This window comes from Lytechinus pictus, chromosome 18 (assembly GCF_037042905.1).
Source record: "Lytechinus pictus isolate F3 Inbred chromosome 18, Lp3.0, whole genome shotgun sequence".
NCBI lineage: Eukaryota > Metazoa > Echinodermata > Echinoidea > Temnopleuroida > Toxopneustidae > Lytechinus > Lytechinus pictus.
The window spans coordinates 16,802,480-16,822,919 of NC_087262.1; the positions used below are offsets into that span (position 1 = coordinate 16,802,480).

The following is a 20,440-nucleotide window of genomic DNA, read 5'->3' on the forward strand; positions in this document are numbered from 1 at the left end:
TCTACTGGTACCTTCGGTAAAGAGGAAGAGAGACGTCTTGATTTTTACTTTTATCATGCTTCATCATCATCATCATCATCTGCTATAATCTTCAAAGGGCTCTGCAGCCTATCACGAAGATGAACTGAAACTTGGACGCACGTTATGAGGAGGAGTGAGGGATATTTTCAAGGTGATTTTGCAGCAGCTTTTGAAAGCTGTCAAGCGAGACTGCATTAACTATTTGGAGAGGGAGTTTAGGGTACTTTAAAAATAATGTAAAAGAAACGAGGAACCGGGATACTCAAAAGGCCCCAAAATCCCAAATCTGAAACCAAACCACTAAGAACTGAAGTTGCTTATGGAAAAGGATAATTAGGAGTTTAAGGACTAGATTGCATTCTGCAAATGGGGGTACGTTGGGAACTGGAATTTAACATGAAATGGGGGTCTTCAAGAACTTGCACTTGAAATTAGGGGCTTAGGGACGGGAAAGAACGAGTTGTGATCAATGAAAAGGGATGAAGAAGATATTCCTGGGAACTGATGACATGGCGTGAAAATGTAATAAACACTTATTGTTCAAATGTAGTAACCAATTCAGCATTGTTCAGCTTTGTGCAAGGAATACTGAAATATCTGATTGTATTCGAAGGCATATGACATCAAGACAGTATAAGAAATGTTACCATCATTTCGAGAAATAGAGATATAGGAATGAAAGACAAATGACCGAAATGAATGATACAAACGGTCGAAATGATGAAAGCAGGTCTTGATAGGGGGGGTGCTATAATTCTTTTTTTTTTGGGGGGGGGCAAGTCAAAAATTTTCAACGAGGATTTTTTTTTCAGGAGGGAACAGGTGATTTTCTTTTGAGAATCCTGAAAGCGATGGATTGAAGTAACTGAGTAATTACTAGTGTAGAGGAACTTTTTGAGTTTGAATGGTAAAAAAGGGATTAAGTGGATTATTATTTTGGTAAATTTTGATCAGATTTACAGGGAAGTGTAAGTTTTCACAATTTTCCCCTCTAAAGGGGACGGGCAATTGCCCATTTCTCATATAAAACTGAATTGCAGCCACTGAGGTGGCCCATGTTTGAAAAAATAAGGTCTAATACCTATTTTTGATACAAAATTTTAAAAAAGGCGTAACAACGTAATCTGTATTAAGGTTTATCTATTAGTTTCTTCTTCACGTTCGCCTAGCTCTTTCCTATATTTTTTCCTTCCCTTTTTAAGGAAGGATCATCATCGAAAAATAACGGAGAAGAAATTCAAAATTCCTCATACTTCCAAATAGAGTAAATCAACAGCTGCAGATATCATTTTGTATACAGGCATGTTTATTATGAGCCTTTTGAATAAGTTGTTTTGCGAATTATTTTCAAACCGTTTTGATAAGATATTTGAAGTATACATTAAAGAACGCATCTTAAGTAAAAATAAATTGTCTGATATTATAAGGAGTTACATCATGACCCGGACTGGGATCGATAATCAGTATGGATCATGGAAATTATGTTTAAAAAAAACATTTATAATACGCTGTTTACTATAATGAACTTCACAGAATTAAGTTGTTTAAAACAGCTTAAACATATTAAACAAGTTAGCGTTTTAAATCTTAAACAAGAGGGGGGGAATCAGAGATATGAGAAATTAAAGGAAAAGGTATGGTACTTTGTGTACAAACAAATAGAGAGTTAATCAGCAACTTTGAAGCAAGTTTGCCGATTTGAGGATCCCCTTACAGTAAAACTGCTACTTTAATTTTTACACAGTGATGTTGACTGTATACATTACACTAGTTGTTTAACATTTTAAACAATCATGCTAAATTTATTGATAAATCAATATAGAAAAAATAAACTTTTATGTTGATTAAGATTTTACAAACTTGTTTGAACAATAAGATTCATGGTGTAAACAGCGTTGTACAGTGTTTTTACTGTGTAGAGATAATACAGTACGTATATCTCTCAACATTGCTCAATGATCCAAAAATGGATTAGAATTGAACGCCCTCTATCGATAAGATGACAAGTGCTTCCATCAAGTTCAAAGGTAGCTGGGAAAACCAGTTCTATTTATAATTATACTTTTATGCTATTGTATTATATCGCAGCTTCCTCATTCTTTATTAATGTGCACAAAGTCATATTGTAATAGGAGTTTCGCACACACAGTCATTTCACGACCGTGACGTGCACAATAATTATGTACATATTTACAGCGGTGTTACTCGTAGCTATCTCTCACAACTAAATAGTACCCAGTTTCGTTGAAATAGTTTGACTGTAGAGTTTATGTAGCAATGGCTGAAAAGATTGAAATAGAGAAAGCCTCCAGTTCTTCACAGAACCTGGTATGTCCGCTATGTCTTGATATTTTTGATGAACCAACGATCCTGACGTGCGGACACACTTTCTGTCGAAAGTGTCTCAAGAAATATGATCTGACCCACCAGGACATTGACCACATGGTCTGTCCTCTCTGTAGGGAGATCACCAAGTTGTCTGCCAACCGTGTCGACGATCTCCGCCTCAATGTCTCCATTAACGGATGTGTCGACGATTACCACGCTAAGTGTGGAGGGATGAATGCAGTCCTTGAGTTGCGTCCAAAATGTACGGCTTGCAAACTTCAGCAAGACGCTGTCTCCTTCTGCAGAACATGTAATAACTACATATGTGATAGGTGTTTACAACCTCACCAGTACATGACCATGTTTGAAGATCACGAGATTGTCTCCGTGGAGGATGTCATCGAAGGGAAGGTCAGCATTGGTCATCTATTCGAGAAATGCTCCATCCACAAACAAGAGAACAAAGATATGTTTTGTGATGATTGCAAGGTCCGTGTCTGTCTCAGGTGCGTGGTCGTTGGTCACAAGGTCCATAACATCAAGAACCAGTCTGACTTCGAGCAGAAATTGAGGCGAAAGGTAATGGTCATTTAACAATTGGGATATTAAATAAAAAAGGTTTACCCGATACTGAGTAAAATGGGAACATGCATGTTGGTTGAGTAAACAGATACCCCGGGGGGCCACTTACATTGACGAGTGGATACCATGCGCGACCAAAAAAACACGTAAAAAGGATGTCTTTTTCACGATAGGGCACGTTACGTACGTAACGTGATAAGGGTGTCAAAAACACAAAAATAATGAAAAAAGGGTATCTATTTCGCTAGGACAGTTACGTGTTTAGGGTCGAATTTGCGGGGATGATAAAACAAAATTAAAATGTTTTATAAAGGATGTCCTTTTGCCCCAACACTTCGTGTTTAGAGTCCACTTTGCGCGAGGTGTAAAAGACGGGGTCGTACTAAACCAAATTAGGTAAAGCAGACGACCAAAGGACCCGTAACAATAAAACATTCCTGTACTTGTTTAGGGGTTCATTTCAGGGAATATTGGCCAAGAGTATCGTTTTGTTTCCAATACCTGTTAAGGGTAGGGTTTCACACGCCAATACTTGTTAAGGAGTGCATTTTCAGAATATGGAAATTACGTGTTTAGGGTGCTTTTCGAGACCCCATGGTCGCGCATGGTATCCACTCGTGAATGGAACTGGCCCCCCCCCCCCCCGGGAAAGATACCCAATATTTTGTAAATGTTACGCAATGTTGCGTTGAAATAGCCCAATGTGGGGTAAAAACATACTCAGCAAACATGCATGTTCCCTTAATACACAATATTGGGTAAAATTCTACTCAGTGTTTTTAGAGTGTAGAAAAAAACATATTAAAGAACACGCTGATGTAGATTGTGCCGCTAAAAAAAGGAGAAGATGGTGATACTAGCTATTCTTTTACTAATACTCCTGACCTCCCCCCCCCCCCTCCTCATCTAGGGGACGCGGAACCAGTTGTGAAATGTTACATGTCCCCCCCCCCCTTTCTCGGATCAGCCCCCGCTCTCAAAACAATTCCACAACACCCGTGGTATAACAACCGTGTGAGTAAAAAAATGACACCTCATAAATCCCTATTTAAACGAAAATATATGCCATTCACATAATCATATATGGCCTGAAAGAATATTTTCTCCCAAATAACTTACGTTATTTATGTGGACTGTGTTCCTGCTTGGATGATCAGGAGGTATTCTTTTATTCTTATTTGTATTGATGTAAATTTGGATTGGCGCTAAAGTAAGACATGGCTGCAATAAATTACTCCATATGTCAGTGATCTCATAATATATACAAGAGTTCCATCAAAATCCATTTCAGAATACGTTATCGATAATTTACATTTATTATTTAATAACGACTTTTAAGTATTAATTCTCAAGTTGATTTCATTGAAGGGATTTGCAAATTAATATGTTTACTAAATCATGATGGATTATGACGTCATTGGCATACGGATTCATTCATTGCAGTTATGCCTAACTTTCGCGTACATAAAAATTTACATCACTGCAAAGAATACCAACTGATTATCTAAGCGTGATGACATGCCACATAAATAATTTATTTAATTAAATTTTGTGGAAGGAGATACTCTTTCCAAATATAATGAATATGCGTTCAAGAATTTCCCTTCAATTTGGGACTTATGAGGGGTCAAGATTTTTTATTCACACGGTTATGGTGATAATATTGTTAATAATAACAATGAAAAAATGATTAGAAATGATAATAGTGATAATTGTAGTAATAATGATGTTATTACCAATTTCAGCAAAATCTATAATTATGATAATAATGTTGATATTAATCATAATTGAAACTATGATTAATAAAGATAATATAACAATAATAATAATTCTCATATAACGATAATAATTATAATAAATGTTCTTCCTATCCTTCGTTGCCGCCCCTATCCCCCACCCCACCCCCCCCCCTCCCCTCGTCCGAAATTAAGAATAAATTATTGATGTGACAACTTCCCTGGTATATGTACAAGCCAGACGTTATGATACATGCATTTAATAAAATTCTTCTAAATATACAAACTACATTTAACATGTTTACGGAACTGATTATTTTACAGCAAACGGTAACTATTCTCTCTCTCTCTCTGTTAGGTGACAGCCCTTGCCCAGCAATGTGCAGCTAAGAAAGGTGAGCTGGAAAAGAACATTCAGAATATAGAAGAACAACGTCATGAGGTACACACTGCCATGCAGAAACTACTAGACGATGTCAGCCAGGCTTACAGCATCAAGGTCAAAGAGCTGGAAGGACATCTTCAAGATCTCATTGAGCAAATAAATGAATTGAGGCGAAGTTTCGAGGATGATCTCAACATCTTAAAATCCAAGGATCGACAGAGGATCAAGAGCATTTGTAGTTCGATTACATTGGTAGATAATGACAGACTGTGTCATCTTGAGACAGATAGTCTGTCTGCTCATAATTTGCTCTGTGATGAGCTAGAAGCTATGCTGAAAGAGGTTACTGATCGCACTACTGCGGAAGTTATTGCAAAGAAAGCACAGGAGAAGAGTTTTAATCCTGCAGATAAATCTTGTCTGGACCTCGGGAGCATCTCGGGATCAGATCCCAAGTTAGAAATCATGAAGTGTATAGATCTACGAGAGCGGATGATTGGAATGACAGCTTACACTCATACCAGTGTGGCCATCGTATATGGGAATAATGCACGAGGTATTGATATCATTGATATAGCTGGTGGAACGGAGCGGTATACAAACATACCACATGAGGGTTATAAAGATATTGCGATTCTACGAGACAGAACATTATGTGTCTCAACTGGTTCTACAGAAGCACACATGTATTCTCCCGATGGCTCCAGGAAAGCAACAATCAACGTGAGTGGGACTGGTAATGATCACATACTGAACATAAGTCCATCAAATGAGATCCTCATTGCTAACGGTGCCAACAAAGTCTACATCTATGACCCGACTGGGTCCACTCTCAAACACACCGTTCCAACAAAGCACAGGACGAGGCAGGTATCATCCACCAGGTCGGGTTTGATCGTCACCAGTTCATGTTATTTCATCAATCCAAGCGTGGTGACGGTTTATGACAGGGATGGGAATGCTGGTGAGTCTCTGCAAGCTCCAAAGTATGTCAACCTGTATGCTACCGTGGATGAGCAGGATAGGGTGTATGTAGCGAGTGCTGATTGGAAGAATAGGAAGGTGGTGATCAGGCTCTATGATCTTGATGGTCTGAACCTGAGGGAAAGAGTTGAGTTTAATGCACTTGATATGACATTGGATTATATTTTGTGTTACTTGGTTTCACTCTCTCCGGACCTATTCGCCTTTGCTTGTTACAAGAAGTTATATTTCATCAAGGTATTGCTGTAATAAAGAGTATCTCACTAGTGTGTATAACATGAACTATTGCTTTTTATGCGATTATTCATTGTGTATCTGAAATGAGAATCCAACGCCTTTCTAAATTTGTTTACATTTTGTGATGTGTATATACACAGAAATTTTAACATGAATCGAAAAAAAGTTCATACACATAAAATAATATTGAATCATTGAAACTTGACTATCAAAAGACCACTATTTCTAATTATTTCGTGAATCTGAATTAACCACACAGTAAAAAGTTAGCACGTTGTTTAAGCCTGTCACTCTAATAACAAGTTGTTTAAACTTCTTTTTGTAATTGTTTAAACATTTTAAACATCTTGTTTAAAAAGTTTTCAGTCGTTTTAAAAATAAACAGACGCTTAAAAAGTTTAAACAGTAGTTGTTAGAGTGATAGGCCTAAACAACGTGCTTGACATTTTAAACAGCGTTTTTTTACAGTGTAATGATTTTGTTGTCATTCAACTGGTGTAATTAGGCGTTAAATATTTGGGGTCTCTTGCTGTTACAAAGAATTCGATAAGACTATTATATTAAACGAACTCTATATTTATGAGTTTCAAGATTAGTCTTTATGTAATTGTGTACAATTGATATGCTGTTTTCTTGCAAGTCCACCTATTAGTTGTAGAGATACGACAATGATCTTGATATCTTTTTTTCTGCCCAGTGTATAGGCCTAATAATCACGGATATCAGCTGAATTCTTTCCTATTCGACCGTAGAACCATTAATCTGAATAGGGCTATATTTCTTTTTGTGTGGAATGTATAGTCCCCACAAACCGATTGATATTTCAATATTTTCATTTTATGAAATGTACATAATTACAGGAATATTAATTTTGTATCAAAACACCTCGCTGAATGATTAATGTTTATAAACAGTCACTACAAATACAAACTACGATATTAACATAATTTCAATTTCACGAGGGCATCCATAGAAATGTATTTATATGGAAGAACTTGTTATTGTTTTTTTTTTATTGTTTTGCCTTTATTCAGAATACAATACATCATAATATAACAAAGGTATAAGTAGTAATATTTTCTTGCATTGCACATTGCCATACGTTCTATTTTACAAAATTCAGGTTAGCTTAATAAATGATTAAATTTCCATGAAATATAATAATAAAAACAACGAATCATATAAAGAAATAATACTTTGAACATTATTGAAATCAATATAAATCATGATAATTTGAATAAGGAACTTCTTGTGAGAAAAGATGAATGGTGTACATTAAGCCAATATAACACGGTGTATTTAATTAAATTTCTCAATATAAAAATGATTATGAATATCGGACTACGTGTTTATTAATTGCCGTTTGTTTATACCGCCCTTTTTCGAGAGAATCAGGACATGCTCTATCTTCGAACAACATGGAAAGGTATCTATTGGAGACTGAATTATTTTCTGGAGAAAATCTTTTATCATATTCACCTTTTTAGAAAATGTTGATGGAAAGAAACAACACAAATGCACATACATACGTTTGTCCAACCCCCCCCCCAAAAAAAGGATAATAAAAATCAATACAAATTTTAAAAAGGAAGTGATTGGACTCTTTGTTTTTTCTCAGATTTGACATTTATCGTGTAGAAGTGACAGAATGACGAATGACGTACTGGAAAACATGATAATTAATTGTGACATCCTATAAAGTCTTCCTTTAAGTAAAAGGATAGCATATGTACTCTAATAATGAAACATTGAAAGGTTATTGAAAGATATTGATTCACTATCTATATATTCTATTTTCTAATTGAATTACTTGCTTGAAATTGCATATACATAATGTGTATATAAATAATATTGAATTTATATTGTTATTACATTCTCTATAATATAGTGTGCATATGTATGTATGGAAACGTTTACCATAAAATATAAAATTAACACTTTTTTTAAGTTTTAATTTGACCCATATTTTGTTTCTAATACCTGTACATTCTCTTGATCTCATACATATCAAATCAATTTTAAAATGCGATTTCTATATGAATTATTATTGTATGATATAAACTGTATGAATGTGTTTTTATTATTGTGGATGTCACCCTACAAGTCCCGGGGCTCCGTAATACAAAGATTAGCGATCAATCGCTAAATGAATTGACCAATCAAGATCAATGTTACACGCGCATGTGTCGCAAAATACTGACTGGGAACCAATCAGAAGTATACTTTCATATTTGCTATTCATCGCAAACCTTGTGTTACAGAGCCCTTGGCTCCGTGACACAAAGGTTTGCGATGGATTGCAAATATGAAAGAAGCGCACTGATTGGTCCCTGGTCAGTATTATAAACCAAATACGCATGTAACATTGATATTGATTGGTCAGTTCATTTAGCGATTGATCGCTAATCTTTGTGTTACGGAGTTTAGGTCTGGGAGGAAGGCCTTTGGGCGGTACTAATTTAGTTTATGTTTTCCTTTCCCAGGCAACCCATGGGTCCCGTAACACAAAGATTAGTGATTAATTGCATATTTAATTTTTGCGATTAATTGTATATTGTAGCCAATGCAATCAATCGTAGAAAAATGATCTACAATAATTGCTAAGCTGTGTGTTACAGGCCCCTGGAGATTAATTAGTAAACATCCTCGTCTCTTTTGTTTTTGTATTTGTGTTCTCCTTGAAAATTTCATTTTGTTGAAATACTGAATAAATGTATATACATGTAGAGGACTCCTCGCACGGATTAAAAAAAAGTTGTACATGCATGGATTTTGAAGTTCAAACTTGTATGACTATTGACACTAAAAAAAGGGGGTACTTTAAATGTTTCGTTGATAGAAAAACAATAACCGTCCCCATACTAATATCATTGATGTCTTCGGTAAATAAAGTAATTTGTTCTCTTCGTGAATATTAAGATTTTTTTCGTTTGGAAATGTATACACATGGATTTCTGGCAAGATAGACTATAGTCTTACCACATAGGAAGGGGGATTTTAAGTGAATGAATAAAAAAGATGTATAGTTTCATAATATGATTTCTAAATATGTTTGTTCAACTATTCGCTGCCTGCACTGGCATAATGTTTCTCTCCCGCGAATATTATATTTCTATAATTTATTTTGTACTTCAACTTTTGATATTTATATTGTTTTTTTTTTTGGTTGGCGTCATGTTCCATCTCTATCCGTTATTGTAAACTGATTTTTAAAATGCATATATCGAAACAAAGACACAGGGGTTTGTCTCTCATACAAGCATGGGCTTTTTCTTGGCAAACCCTCCGTTCTGTTTCATTTATGTTTTACCCAAAGTCACTTTTATTCACCTCAATATCCTTTTATTCGATTTTTTTCTTCTAAATTATGTATATTATAATTGGAATTGAACTCGCTGTGATATTTTTTACAATGTATTTTTGATATGAATGTACTTTAGTGCATTTTAAGAACGAATAATTAATAAATCAATCCCAAATCTCTCTAAAATGATCATATACCTTCTCACAGACGAATTACGTTTTTAGTAAATCCGTCGATTGAAAGAAAAAGAGAACGCTGTATCAAATCAGGATGCAATTCTTTTTACCCACTGTTCTCTGAGATGAATTATAATATCAACATTTTGCGCCAATTTAGTGTTGTTTGTTTCAATTTGGACGTAATGAATGTTATCAATTCAGTTTGACAAAGCGGACGGAAATTGTTTGCGTCAACGAAAATGGCTTTACACTGAGAGTATAGATTATTTTGCACAATCATAATTATTTTACCTGTTTTACATAACATATATCATTTCATGTTTTTAACGATATATCTATCGCGTTTATCAAATCTCTTCATAATACGCTGTCTGATTTCCATCTGTGAAATACACAAATTATTTCAACCATTGTTATAGCCTATTATGATGTAGCCAATAAAAACTAACGCTGTAAATATTCAAATCATAATGATTTCATTATCATGTGTGAGAGGGGAGGAATTGACAGACTGAGTGTTAGCCCTACTCGAGAATGACATAATCATAATCGACAATTAAAATTTCCAAACCAACCGATTACTTTCCATTCACTCTTTTCATGGATTTCAATTTTAATGATAATAATAACCAGGGGTGGCGCCATGATATTTTAATGGGGGGGGGGCACCAAAGGGTTACGTCATATATTTTCTCAATTGAATTATAGGGATGTTTTATAGGTACATGGTCCAGACCTCTCCATTTTAATTATTTTCCCTCAATTCTCTCCTTTCCTTCCTTATTTTTCTCCTCTTTTGTCACTACGTACAAAATCGTAGGGAGCGGTAGCCCCTTCCCTTTTCTCTATAAATAAATATAGGCAAAATGTTCATACCATTTGTTCCAGGAAAGGTAAGAGAAATGGAGATTGATAGAAAGAAGGGAGGGGGTAGAAGAGGTAGAGGTTGGGAACTAAAGGAGATGCGAAAGAGGGCAAGATGTAAAATGGAAGCATACTAATGAATAGTAAATTCAGAGATGGGAAGAGGGAGGTAGAAAAGATGTGAGGTGGGGATAGAAAGAGAGATAGGGGAAAGGAAACCCATGCTGTTTGAAGTACTTAGAATATCACATTACAAGACATAAGATAACAATGTTATTGTTATTCCGGATAAAATCTATAAGATCATGCTGCAGTATCAACGAAACCGACTCCAAACCGACCCCTGATACAGTGTGTACCATTCGAACAAAAACCGGTCAGACAGCTTTGAGGTCGGTTTTCTTTGTCATGCTACTGTCATACCAACGAAACCGACTCCAAACCGACTGATATGACACTGGGGGGGGGGGGGGTACACAAACCGTAATAGCCATGATCGGTTTTAGATCGGTTTCATCGATGTGACTGTAGCATGACAAAGAAATTAAAAAAAAAAATCAATGCTCAGTCACACTAACGAAACAAACTCCATCCGATCGATGGAATGTCATTGGAAATAACGTATAGATTCAGTAGATCTGGAGTCGATGTGACCGTGGCTAAGACTGTATAACACTCGGCGGTTTCAAACCGCCTCGATCACAAGAATCCCCGTTAAATTACGAGAACATTGTTAGGCTAAAAAATATCCATTAATTATTCCTGCATTCACACCGCCCCGAAACATACCCTACGGGATAAATTCCTGAAGTTAGGAGCCTGCGCAGTATGGTCTAATAAGCAGGCAAGGCGCGAGATTCAAAACCACTAGCCCAGCAGCCACCCACGGCGCCCGCGCCCAACGACACGCTGGGCTAAAAGTTCCCGTAAATTCGACCTTGGAAAAATCCCCGCGAAAGTTCTCGTAGTTTCGCCAAGTACCTACTATTTAGCGGGTATTTTCTTTCGGGGAAATAACGCGTAGTTTGCTTTCACATTTCCAAAATACCTGGTATTTTCCCCCGGGGGGGGGGGGGCACTCGACCAAAAAAGTGATAGGGGTGTGCCGCGGGCGAGACAAAAAACGGGGGCCTTGGAGCGGGCTCATGGTAAAAAAGCAGGGTCCTCGGAACGGGCTTCGGAACTACAAATGTTTGTGAAAACGGGGGTCCTTGGAACGGGTCGCCTGCGAGCGAGTGCGTATGCATCCCAATGGAACGTACTTGCAGCTAGCCCGGCGGCACGACTGACGGGCGCGCTAGCGCAGAGGCGATGGTCGGACAGCGAGCTGCGGCCGCTTTTCACCAAAATTGCGACCGGAACGGCGTAAAGAAAAATATGCGAAGCCCTGGAGCGGATTTCTTCTTCTTCTTTTTTCTCGAGAAGAAGAAAATGCTATGCTCTGGAGCGGCTTTCTTTGTTCTTTTTCTCAATAAGACAAAAATGATATGCCTCGGAACGGAAATTTGAGTGTAAAAATGGGGGTCCCCTCCGCGGCACATACCCACTATGCATTATATACTGAGTGCCCCCCCCCCCCCCGGGGTATTTTCTGATCGGGGTAAATTTCCCGATCAGAGAATACCTGGAACTGACGAACTTCGAGGCAGTCTGAAACCACCTACTGATCACTAGACTGAATATATCCTCAGAAACATTAGAATTAACATAAAATATCCAGGATGCGCCTGTGTTGATTAAAAGATTAAAGATATTAAAAAATTAAATTAGATTAAAGATTAAAAGAGTATCAAACCGAGCTAAAAATCTCTTGAGTCGAGTCGATGATCCCCGTAGAATTCCCAAAGCCGTGGCGAAGGGTTCGAAGAAGGCTAACAGTGTATCCAACGTGACCTTAATGTATAACATGTTCATATCCAGTCCTATTTTACAGGTTCCTAAAATCTATGTATTAGGTGTCTCATGAAAAATTGACAAACTTAAAAGTCATTAAAAAAAACGTGATAGCCCTGATCGGTTTGATGTCGGTTTCATCGATGTGACTGTAGCATAACAAATATACTAAAAATATCAATGCTCCAGTCACACTAACGAAACAAACCCCAAACCGACTGATGATAATATCATTGAAAATAACGTACAGATATATCTGGATTAGATGTTGACCCTTCTTACAAAGAATTGTGACTGATCCGATTAACAAAACTCTCGAAACCCAGAAATGTCAACAGATAAAAGGCACGTTTGTTCAAAATGTTTTCTAAATATGATTCATATACATTCTTAGTTTTCTTGAAAATTTGGTGTGCTTTTCTTTCTTTACAAAGGGACATTGTGAAACTTAACTGTAGAAAATGACATAATATATGGATTACAATACATTTAAGGTTGATCGGATCAGTCGTAACTCTTTGTTAAGACGGGTCCCTGAAGATTCTTATGAAATGAGGAGGTTAAGAATTTACTCTGCAAATAGGGGTGCGTGGGAACTGGAATTTAACAAGAAATGGGGGTCATCAAGAACTTGCGCCTGAAATTAGGGGCTTAGGGACGGGGAAGAACGAGTTGATCAATGAAAAGGGATGAAGAAGATATTCCTGGGAACTGATGACATGGCGTGAAAATGTAATAACCACTTATTGTTCAAATTTAGTAACCAATTCAGCATTGTTCAGCTTTGTGCATGGAATTCTGAAATATCTTATTGTATTCGAAGGCATATGACATCAAGAAAGTATGAGAAATGTTACAATCATTTCGAGAAAAAGAGATATAGGAATGAAATACAAAGACCTAGATAATGACAGAAAGGAATGATACAAACGGGCGAAATGGAAGCAGGTCTGGAGGGGGGGGGGGCAAATACGAACCTTCGGAAATACGAACCTTCGGAATATCCGAACCTTCGGAATATCCGAACCTTCGGAATTACGAAGCTTCGGAATTACGAATGTATGCGAAATGAATCGACCAATCAAGATCAATGTTACACGTGCATTTGTCGCAAAATACTGACTAGGAACCAATAAGAAGTATTCTTTCATATTTGCTATTCATCGCAAACCTTTGTGTTACGGAGCCCTGGTCTGGGAGGAAGGCCTTTGGGCGGTAGTAATTTATTTTACGTTTTCCTTTCCCAGGCAACCCATGGGTCCCGTAACACAAAGAAAAGTGATTAATTGCATATTTGATTTTTACGATTAATTGTATATTGTAGTCAATGCAATCAATCGTAGAAAAAATGTTCTACATTAATAGCTAAACTCTGTGTTACGGGTCCCTGGAGATAAATTAGTAAACATCCTCGTCTCTTTTGTTTTTGTACATGTGTATTCTTTGAAATTTTCATTTTCTTGAAATACTGAATAAAAATAATAATGAATATACATGTAGAGGACTCCTCGCACGGAGTAAAAAAAGAAAATTGTACACATGGATTTTGAAGTTCAACCTTGTAGGACTATTGATACTAAAAAAGGATACTAAATAAAGGGGTACTTTAAATATTTCGTTGATAGAAAAACAATAACTGTCCCCATACAAATATCACAGATGTCTTTGGTTTGGTAAATAAAGTAATTTGTTCTCTTAGTGAATATTAAGGTTTTTGTCGTTTGGAAATGTATACACATGGATTTCTGGCAAGATAGACCATAGTCTTACCACATAGGAAGGGGTATTTTAAGTGAATGAATAAAAAGATGTATAGTTTCATAATATGATTTCTAAATATGTTTGTTCAACTATTCGCTGCCTGCACTGGCATAATGTTTCTCTCCCGCGAATATTATATTTTTATAATTTATTTTTGTACTTCATTCGTCATAACTTTTGATATTTATATATATATATTTTTTTGGTTGGCGTCATGTTCCATCTCTATCCGTTATTGTAAACTGATTTTGTAAAATGCATATATCGAAACAAAGACACACTCATACAAGCATGGGCTTTTTCTTGGCAAACCCTCCGTTCTGTTCCATTTTATTTTTTACCCAAAGTCACTTTTATTCACCTCAATATCCTTTCATTCGATTTCTTTTTCAAAATTATGTCTATTATAATTGGAATTGAACTCGTTGTGATATTGTTTACAAATGTATTTTTGATATGAAAGTACTTTAATGCATTTTAAGAACGAATAATTAATAAATCAATCTCAAATCTCACTAAAATGATCAAATACCTTCTCACAGACGAATTACATTTTTAATAAATCCGTCGATTTAAAGAAAAAGAGAACATTATCTCAAATCAGGATGCAATCGTTTTACCCACTGTTCTCTCAGATGAATTATAATACCAACATTCTGCGCCAATTTAGTGTTGTTTGTTTTAATTTGGACGTAACGAATGTTTTCAATTCAGTTTGACAAATCGGACGGAAATTGTTTGCGTCAACGAAAATGGCTTTACACTGAGAGTATAGATTATTTTGCACAATCATAATTATTTTACCTGTTTTACATAACATGTATAGTATATCATTTCATGTTTTTAACGACATATCTATCATGTCTATCGAGTTTATGTCATCTCTTCATAATACGCTGACTGATTTTCATTCTATGAAATACGCAGAATGATTTCAACCATTATTATAGCCTATTATGGTGTAGCCAATAAAAACTAACGCTGTAAATATTCAAATTATCATAGAAGCGAATAATTTTATTATCATGTGAGCGAGGGGAAGAATTGCAAGAAGGAATGTTGGCCCTACCATAGAATGACATAATAAAATTCGACAATTACGATTTCTAAACCAACCGATTACTTTCCATTCACTCTTTTCATGGATTTCAATTTTAATGATAATTATAATCAGGGGTGGCGCCATGATATTTTGATGGGGGGGGGGGCACCAAAATATTACGTCATATATTTTCTCAATTGAACTATAGGGATGTTTCATAGGTACATGGTCCAGACCTCTCCATTTTAATTCTCTTTCCTCAATTCTCTCCTTTCCTTTCCTTATTTTTTTCCTCCTTTGACACTACGTACAAAATCGTATAGGGAGCGGTAGCCCCTACCATTTTCTCGATAAATAAATATAGGCAAAATGTTCATACCATTTGTTCCAGGAAGGGTAAGAGAAATGGAGATTGATAGAAAGAAGGGAGGGGGTAGAAGGGGTAGAGGTTTGGAACTAAAAGAGATGCGAACGAGGGCAAGATGTAAAATGGAATTATAATAATGAATATAGTAAAGTCAGAGATGGGAAGAGGGGATGTAGAAAAGATGTAAGGTGAGGATAGAAAGAGAGATAGGGGAAAGGAAACTCATGCCGTTTGAAAGTACTTAGAATATCACATTACAAGACATAAGATAACAATGTTATTGTTATTCCGGATAAAATCTATAAGATCATGCTGCAGTATCAACGAAACCGACTCCAAACCGACCCCTGATACAGTGTATACCATTCGAAAAAAAACCGGTCAGACAGCTTTGAGGTCGGTTTTCTTTGTCATGCTACTGTCGTATCAACGAAACCGACTCCAAACCGACCCCTGATACAGTGTGTACCATTCGAAAAAAAACCGGTCAGACAGCTTTGAGGTCGGTTTTCTTTGTCATGCTACTGTCGTATCAACGAAACCGACTCCAAACCGACCCCTGATACAGTGTATACCATTCGAAAAAAAACCGGTCAGACAGCTTTGAGGTCGGTTTTCTTTGTCATGCTACTGTCGTATCAACGAAACCGACTCCAAACCGACTGATATGACACTGGGGGGGGGGGGATACAAACCGTAATAGCCCTGACCGGTTTTAGGTCGGTTTCATTGATGTGACTGCAGCATGACAAAGAACTTTAAAAAAAAATCAATGTCCCAGTCACACTAACGAAACAAAATCCAAACCGATCGATGGAATGTCATTGTAAATAACGTATAGATTCAGTACATCTGGAGTCGATGTGACCGCGGCTAAGACTGTATAACACTGATCACTAGACTGAATGTATCCTCAGAAACATTAGAATTAAAGTGAAATATCCAGGATGCGCCCGTGATGATTGAAATAGTATCAAACTGAGCTAATAATCTCTTACACTGAGTCGATTGAGCCCGGTATAAGAACTCACAAATGTTGTTATCTCGCTCACTTAAAGGGGTACTCCGTGCTGAAAATTTATCTTTAAAAAAAATAAATTCACAGAGCAAAATGCTGACAATTTCATCAAAATCCGATACAAAATAGCGAAGTTATTGAATTTTAAAGTTAAGCATCATTTTGTGAAAATAGATAAATGTACGTCATCATGAATATTCATTTATAGGTGGGTTGATGATGTCACATCCCCACTTTCCTATTTCTCATGTTATTACATGAAATCATATTTGCTTCATTTTTTCATACACGTGTGAATATCGTGTCTCCTCTATAATGAAATAAGTTACAGCAATGAATATCCAATGCACTAAATCAGTTATCAATCCAAATTGTTCAGTTCTTGGTAGAAAAAATGTTAATAAACCTAATTTCACATAATAAACTACAAAAGAACAAGTGGGGATATGACATCAATTTGCTCATTGAATATTCATGAAGACATGCCTGGAATTGTTTCACCTGAATAATGCAAATCTTTAAAATGACATAACTTTGTTATTCGTTCCGATTTCGATCAAATTTTCAGTGTTTTGTTTGTCTGATTTTTCTTTATCTGTTTAAATCATATTATTTTCAGCCCGGAGCATCCCTTTAAGCTCAGGATTTGAACAAAAGTAACAGTGTACCCAACGAGATTTTGAAAAAAAATTATGCTCCAGCTTCTTACTAAGTCGGTTTAAAGGGGCCCATTCCAGGCTGAAAGTAAAATGATTTGAATAGATCCCTTGAACCACGAAATGCCATAAAATTGAAGTTTAAACTCTAGACCTGTCGTGTTTTGTTAAAAGCGCTCCGATTTTTTTGTCATTCGTTAGGATATTTTTCTTTAGGAAATGTCTCTGTCGTTATATACTCCCATAGAGGCGTAACTTAATGAAAACATATAGTTCAGAGTCAGTAGTGCTAACCCATGTTTTGGATGGCGAAAGGGGGTAAAGACAATGTCCAAAATATTTCGGCGAGCTCTGCGCGCCAAATTATAATGCAGAATTTTGCACGTGATGCTCACCGAAAAGTTTAGTTTTTATATATTTAATAGTACATTTTCATGTCAAGTCTGATGGTTTTATAGCGGTTTCAGATGTTCGTCAAATACATTTTTGCTATGGATTCGTAACATTTTCAATCTGTCAAAATTATTGGGCAAGGCAAATCGATATGTTTGCCGCAAAACTATTTCCTGCCTAACCAGTACTACACCCCCACCCCGTTATCGTTAAATGTCCTAATCTACATGTGTAAAACTAATCAGGCCCTGATTCATAATAATAGATAAAAAAATCTCAAGCGTTTTGAAAATGTGATTTTTAGCTCGGTCGCTACGCTCCCTCGCACGATATTAGAAATATTTTTTTACAGGAGGGGGAATAGCTATTTGGTGTGTATAAGGCTATCCACAATCGGTCATTTTCATTGTATTGAAAAAAAAAACAACATCGAAAATTTGTCAAGCCCCCAGAAGCCCCTCCCCCAAAAAACATTTAGTATAGAACCGCGCCTGGTGCTGGGGGTCTAAAGCACCCCAAGATTTTCCTTGGGGGTGCATGCAGCGTGTATTATTCTCCATAATTTTATGTAGCACCCCTGGAAATCTGTTTGGTGTTAAAGAATGTCGAAATGTAACCAAAAGCGCCGATATTTTGTAGTGCAATCCTTTATTTTTATTATTATTATCATCATCATCATTATTATTATCATTATTATTTGGCTTGGCATATATCTGTGCTCTGGACCAGAATAATCGTCATTTTGTAGTGAAACTCCTGTTGTTGGGGTTTTTTTGTTTTGTTTTTGCTTGTCAAATTTACATCAGCACCCCAGTAAAATAAAATTGTTTCCAGAACCATGTGTGTCGTGGGTTTTCGACGAAGTTACCTCGCAGTGGCGTACCTTGGATTTTCCAAGGGGGGGGGGGGGGGGTAGGGAAAATTCGTCCGCCCAAAAATTTGACAAGCAAAAAAAAAGTGGCTCGTCAGGGATCAGTTTTGACTCGTCAGCGGGGGGGGGGGGGGCAGGGATACGTCCCTTGCCTGTGTTGTGACTCGTCAGGGGGGCAATATACCCCCCCCCCCTTAGGTACGCTAATGTTGCTTCGGTACTCTGGTGTCTAAAACATATCTACTGGTCCCTTCGGTAAAAAGGAAGAGAGACGTCTTGATTTTTACTTTTATAATGCTTCGTTTTGTACTTTAAAAATAATGTAAAAGAAACGAGGAACAGGGATACTCAAAAAGCCCCAAAATCCCAAATCTGAAACCAAACCACTAAGAACTCAAGTTGCTTATGGAAAAGGATAATTAAGAGTTTAAGGACTAGATTGCATTCTGCAAATGGGGGTACGTTGGGAACTGGAATTTAACATGAAATGGGGGTCTTCAAGAACTTGCACTTGAAATTAGGGGCTTAGGGACGGGAAAGAACGAGTTGTGATCAATGAAAAGGGATGAAGAAGGTATTCTTGGGAACTGATGACATGTCGCGAAAATGTAATAAACACTTATTGTTCAAATTTAGTAACCAATTCAGCATTGTTCAGCTTTGTGCAAGGAATACTGAAATATCTTATTGTATTCGAAGGCATGCACGTGACATCAAGAAAGTATGAGAAATGTTACCATCATTTCGAGAAATAGAGATATAGGAATGAATACAAAGAAAGACATAGAGAATGATACAAACAGGCGCAATGGAAGGAAGTCTGGATGGGGGGGGGGTGTTATCATTTTTGGAGGGAAGGTAGGGGGAGGCAAGTCACAAATTTTAGGATCCTAGTTCATTTTTTTCAGGAGGGAACATGTGATTTTTTTTTTTTTTAGAATCCTGAAAGCAAAGGATTGAAGTGACCGAGTAATCACTAGTGGAACTTTTTGAGTTTGAATGGTAAAAAAGATTAAGTAAATTACTATTTTGGTAAATTTGGACCAGATTTTCAGAGAAGTGTATGTTTTCACAATTTCCCCCCTTTAAAGCGAAAGGGCAATTGCCCTTTTTTTAATATAAAACTGAATTGCAGCAAATTAGGTGGCCCAGGTTTGAAAAAAATAAGGTCTTATAACGATTTTTTATCAATTTTTTTAATGACCCTGCTTCCTAACAATCAATGAAATCCATATTAAGGTTTATCTATTCGTTTCCTTTACATGTTAACCCATCTCTTTCCTTATTTTCTCCCCCTTTTAAATGGGATTATTGTCGAAAAATAACGTAGAAGGAATTTAAAATTCCTCATCCTTCCAAACAGAGTAAATCAAAAGCTACAGATATTATTTTGTATACATGTATGTTTATCAGGAGCCTAAAAAGTTGCTTTGCGAATTTATTTCAAGACGTTTTGATAAGATATTGGAAGTATATTTAAGAAAGCATTTAAGTAGAAAAGTCTGATATTAAAGGGAGCTACATCATGACCACGACTGGGATCGATAATCCATTCACAGTATGGATTATGGAAATTATGTTAAAAAAACATTTATAATACGCTGTACTATAAGAATTTCACAGAAGTTTTTTAAAAAGGGTTTGAAATCTTAAACAGAGAGGGGGTAACCAGAGATCTGAGAGATTAAAAGAAAACTTAGATAATCGGTATACAAACAAATGGGGAGTTAAAGACAAAATTACCAACTTTAAAGCAAGTTTACCAATTTGAGGATTCCCTTACAGCAAAAACGAGTTAATTAAATTTGACGCAATGAAG

At 36.4% G+C, this 20,440-nt stretch overlaps 1 protein-coding gene across 1 annotated transcript; it reads left to right on the forward strand.

The window, feature by feature from the left end:
• The first annotated feature begins 2,162 nt into the window (after window positions 1-2,162).
• LOC135157490 (E3 ubiquitin-protein ligase Midline-1-like) lies at window positions 2,163-7,822 on the forward strand. Its single transcript, XM_064113252.1, has 2 exons — window positions 2,163-2,928; window positions 5,026-7,822. The coding sequence occupies exons 1-2, from the start codon at window positions 2,299-2,301 to the stop codon at window positions 6,283-6,285; spliced, it is 1,890 nt and encodes a 629-aa protein (XP_063969322.1). The 5' UTR covers window positions 2,163-2,298; the 3' UTR covers window positions 6,286-7,822.
• Window positions 7,823-20,440: the final 12,618 nt, after the last annotated feature.

What these genes read in the sequence shown, in the direction of transcription:
- LOC135157490 (XM_064113252.1), top strand. Translation starts at nt 2,299, where the DNA reads ATGGCTGAAAAGATTGAAATAGAGAAAGCCTCCAGTTCTTCACAGAAC. An exon ending in AGCAGAAATTGAGGCGAAAG is followed by an intron (nt 2,929 to 5,025) that starts GTAATGGTCATT and finishes TCTCTCTGTTAG; the next exon opens with GTGACAGCCCTTGCCCAGCA.